The sequence below is a fragment of the Mandrillus leucophaeus genome, unplaced genomic scaffold (assembly GCF_000951045.1).
Source record: "Mandrillus leucophaeus isolate KB7577 unplaced genomic scaffold, Mleu.le_1.0 Scaffold37, whole genome shotgun sequence".
In the NCBI taxonomy this organism is placed as follows: Eukaryota; Metazoa; Chordata; class Mammalia; order Primates; family Cercopithecidae; genus Mandrillus; species Mandrillus leucophaeus.
In genome coordinates this window covers 2185218-2189252 of record NW_012103920.1, presented here as the reverse complement: position 1 = coordinate 2189252, position 4035 = coordinate 2185218, and the positions used below count along the sequence as shown (strand labels likewise).

Here is a 4035-nt window from a genome sequence, read left to right as displayed (position 1 = left end):
TTTTTTTTTTTTTTTTGAGATGGAGTCTTGCTCTTGTTACCTGGGCTGCAGTGCAATGGCATGATCTCGGCTCACTGCAACCTCCACCTCCTGGGTTCACATAATTCTCCTGCCTCAGCCTCCTGAGTAGCTGGGATTACGGGTGCCCACCAGCACGCCCAGCTAATTTTTGTATTTTTAGCAGAGATGGGGTTTCACCATGTTGGCCAGGCTGGTCTTGAACTCCTGACCTGGTGATCTGCCCCCTTCCCTCCACCGGCAATGGCCTCCCAAAGTGCTGGGATTACAGGCATGAGCCACCACTCCTAGCCTATATTACTTTTATAATTAAAAGTGTAATCTAACATTTTCTTAAAGTTTGGTATTCAATGGAGAGGAGGTTGGCTGTTAGGTAAATTGACCATTAGCTGAACAGACTATAAATTGGTTTTTAGTAGATTGTGATCAGCATTTTAAAGCGGGAAAGGAGGCATGAAGAAGAATAAATAGAATAGAACACAAAATACGAGAGCCCATCACATGTAGTTTTTTGTTTTTTAAATTTTATAGAGACCAGGTCTCACCATGTTGCCCAGGCTGGTCTTGGACTCCTGGGCTCAAGGAATCCTCCCACCTTGACCTCCCAAAGTGCTGGGATCATGGGTGCAAGCCACCACAGCTGGCCTCATGGAGTTAAAGTACATGTTATTTGTGAACATTTCATCTTGGTTGCATGTCTGCTGGATTATGATGTAAAACGTACTTTGTGCTGTGCGCTGATGTATGGTGAAATATTATATTAGTTGATATGATCTGTTACCAGGTGACATTCTCCCTCGCCCGTCACTGCCAGCTCGCCACTGCCAATCCTAGCAGACTGTGAAGCTCGGGATTAGGCAATGGATAAGCTGCCTTTGGACTCTAAATAAGCTCTTTTAGGATAACTTGGGCGACAAGCCAGAAAGATGGGGAGAATGAGGGTGGAGGACCCTAATGCTTTGCCTTTGGGGACCCCGGGACTCATGGCTGCAAGGATAACCAAGACCCACACCTAGATTCACTAAATAACTATTTGCTCTGGAGCTCTGGCCCTGGGGTGGCTGTACCCAGATAGGTCAGGAACCCCAGCCCAGGGGAAGGAGTGTCTGTCTTCTGGAGCCCCGCAGAGGGTTCCCAGGCGAGGCTACCCACCCAGGGCGCTGGTCTCTAGCGTCAGCGTGACAATGCAGAACAGGTTGACGTTGGCGTTGTAGACAGTGAACTCCACAAACACAGCTCTGGTCAGGGCATCCAGCCAGGTGTTGTCAAAGAGATAGCGGAGAATTCTGCGGAAAAGAGTGGCATTGCGGCACTTCTACCCTGCAGGGGCTCCATGTTCCCGCAGCCCCTTGACCGAGGCCAGAGCTTCCTGTCTCAACTTCTCCCTCTGCTTCTGCTCTGCTCCCTGGGCCACCAGGCCACCAGGGCTGCTCCTGGGAGTGGTCACATTTTGTAGCCCATGCTGTGATGTGGTGGCACCCCTCATCTCCTGTCCATGAGAGCAGAGATTCTCGAAGTGTGGTCCCCACACCAACAGCATCAGCATCACCTGGGAACTTGTTGGAAATACAGATTCTCAGGCCCGCCCTAGACCTGCTGAGTCAGAAACTCTCAGGGGAGCCCAGAATGTGTGTTTTGATGAGCCCGCCAGCATTCAGATGCTTTTTATGGTTTGAGCGCCATGGTGTTAGAAGAAACATAGTTCAGGTGCAGTGGCTCATGTCTGTAATCTCAGCACTTTGGGAGGCCAAGGTGGGTGGATCCCCTGAGGTCAGGAGTTTGAAACCAGCCTGGCCAACATGGTGAAACCCCGTCTCCGCTAAAGACACAAAAATACAAAAATTAGCCAGGCATGGCCAGGTGCGGTGGCTCATGCCTGTAATCTCAGCACTTTGGGAGGCCGAGGTGGGTGGATTATCTGAGGTCAGGAGTTCGAGACCAGCCTGACCAACATGGTGAAACCCCATCTCTACTAAAAATACAAAAATTCGCTGGGCATGGTGGCGCATGCCTGTCATTCCAGCTTCTCAGGAGGCTGAGATGGGAATTGCTTGAACCCAGGAGGCAGAGGTTGCAGTGTGTCAAGATCATGCCACTGCACTCCAGCCTGGGTGACAGTGTGAGACTATCTCAAAAAAAGAAATAAAGGGCCAGGCATGGTGGCTCATGCCTATAATCTCATCACTTTGGGAGGCCGAGGCAGGCAGATCACCTGAGGTCAGGAGTTTGAGACCAGCCTGGCCAACTTGGTAAAACCCTGTCTCTACTAAAAATACAAAAAATTTAGCCAGGCGTGGTGGCACGTGTCTGTAATCTCAGCTACTCAGGAGGCTGGGGCAGGAGAATTGCTTGAACCTGAGAGGTGGAGGTTGCAGTAAGCCGAGATCATGCCAATGCACTCCAGCCCAGGCAACAGAGCAAGACTCTGTCTCAAAAAAAAAAAAAAAAAAAAACAAGAAAAAAAGAAGGCCGGGCACGATGGCTCACGCTTGTAATCCAGCAGTGCCAGGGTTTCAAATCTAGGTCTCTTGTGTCAAGGGCATGTTGAGTCAGACTGCATGGACCCTGAGCATCCCTGCACGTTCTTACTGGGTATTCTTGGAATGCAAGACTGTGCTTGTGCTTTAGCCAAGTCACTTCTTAGGGCTGTATTTGCAGTGTGCAACCTTGTGGGATGAGGTGATGCCTTCCTTTGGACAAAGAGCAGTCTTCTTTCTGATGCTGCAAAAGCATCAAATGCCCCAGGCTCAGTATTGCAGGCACAAGCAGGCATCTTTCATGGCCCTTTGTTGTGAACTGACTCAAACCAATGTAATGTTCTGCTATGACTTTTGCTGTAACAAAATCCTTTGTCTCTGACCCAGGAATCTTGTGTCTTCTGCCAGCATCCACGAAACAGTTAACAGGTTAGCTTGTTGGCTTACAACGAGGGTAAAACCTCAGACTTTGCAGAATTCTTGACAGATCCTTAACTACTTCCCTCTTGTCTAAGGGTGGATTGCTTTGAGTGGTAGTGAGCTCCCCACCTCTGGACTGGCTCTAGCAGAGGCAACCAGGCTGTGAATGCTAGAGAGAGACTTTCCTTCCAATTCTGAGATGGCTCAGTTCCCAGGTACCTGAAAATACAACCTGCATGATTCTGAATTCACCAGGCCCTCCCACAAGGACCTGAATGAACTTGGTCCAGCCCTGTTTTGAAGACTACATTCCCCAAGCAGATGTGGACTCTAGCAAAAGACTTTACTCAGCTACAAATGAATCAAGTCAACCTTACCTTGACGTGCTTTGGCGATCAGTCCCCAAGGGGACCACGTAGCCTCCTCCCCGATACACAGTGAGTTTGCCCCAGATGGGATACCCTCGACGTTGGTCCTGGCTCTGGTACTGCCAAGCATGGGGAAAGCTACTGCCATTACCGAGGGTGGTGGCATTCCAGCCTTCCCCGTAATCTGCCAGGTCTTCAGCATCCAGGGAATATGGCGCACGGCATCCGTTGAGAGATGCCTGCAGCTGCTGGGCAAGAGGGCAAGAGCTTTCCCGGACCCTCACTTGACGAATTTGGGCACTGCCAACCAGCTTGGAGTTCCCATCAGTGATAAAGCCTAAAAAGAAAAAACAGGTGGGTAAATCTAGCAGTCAAAATAATCTTAACACATTCCAAGCTCCCTGGCCCGAGGCTAATGTGAACTTCAGCATACCCATTACAGAGACAGCCGAGAGAAGCTTTATGGCCAACTATAGGCTACATTTATCCAAATAACCTCACCATCTCTCCAACTGGAAACTACCGTGCGTCCTGCTCAACTTCTCTTAGGGAATGGAACCCCACCACCCCGTCATCAGTCTGGACATGCCTGTGCCCTTTCTCCTCAATCCTCTATCCCATGGTTACTACATCCTATCCATCCTGTTTCCATGTCTTATGTCCCCATCCCCTTCTCTCCATCACCACTTTTCCTAGTCCCTGCACCAGCCCTCATCCTGTGTTCTCAGCATCCTAATCTGCCCACCCCCTCC

The 4035-nt window shown here is 49.9% G+C and overlaps 1 protein-coding gene across 1 annotated transcript in view; it reads right to left on the bottom strand.

Annotated features, from left to right (window-relative positions):
- PKD1L2 (polycystic kidney disease 1-like 2) overlaps nt 1-4035 on the bottom strand; it is a 139916-nt gene that overhangs the window by 21564 nt on the left and 114317 nt on the right. The window contains exons 37-38 of the mRNA XM_011990120.1: nt 3293-3620; nt 1167-1304 (exon numbers count right to left, since the gene is read on the bottom strand). Of these exons, the coding sequence (XP_011845510.1) occupies nt 1167-1304; nt 3293-3620 (466 nt within the window). The remainder of the gene's footprint in view (nt 1-1166; nt 1305-3292; nt 3621-4035) is intronic.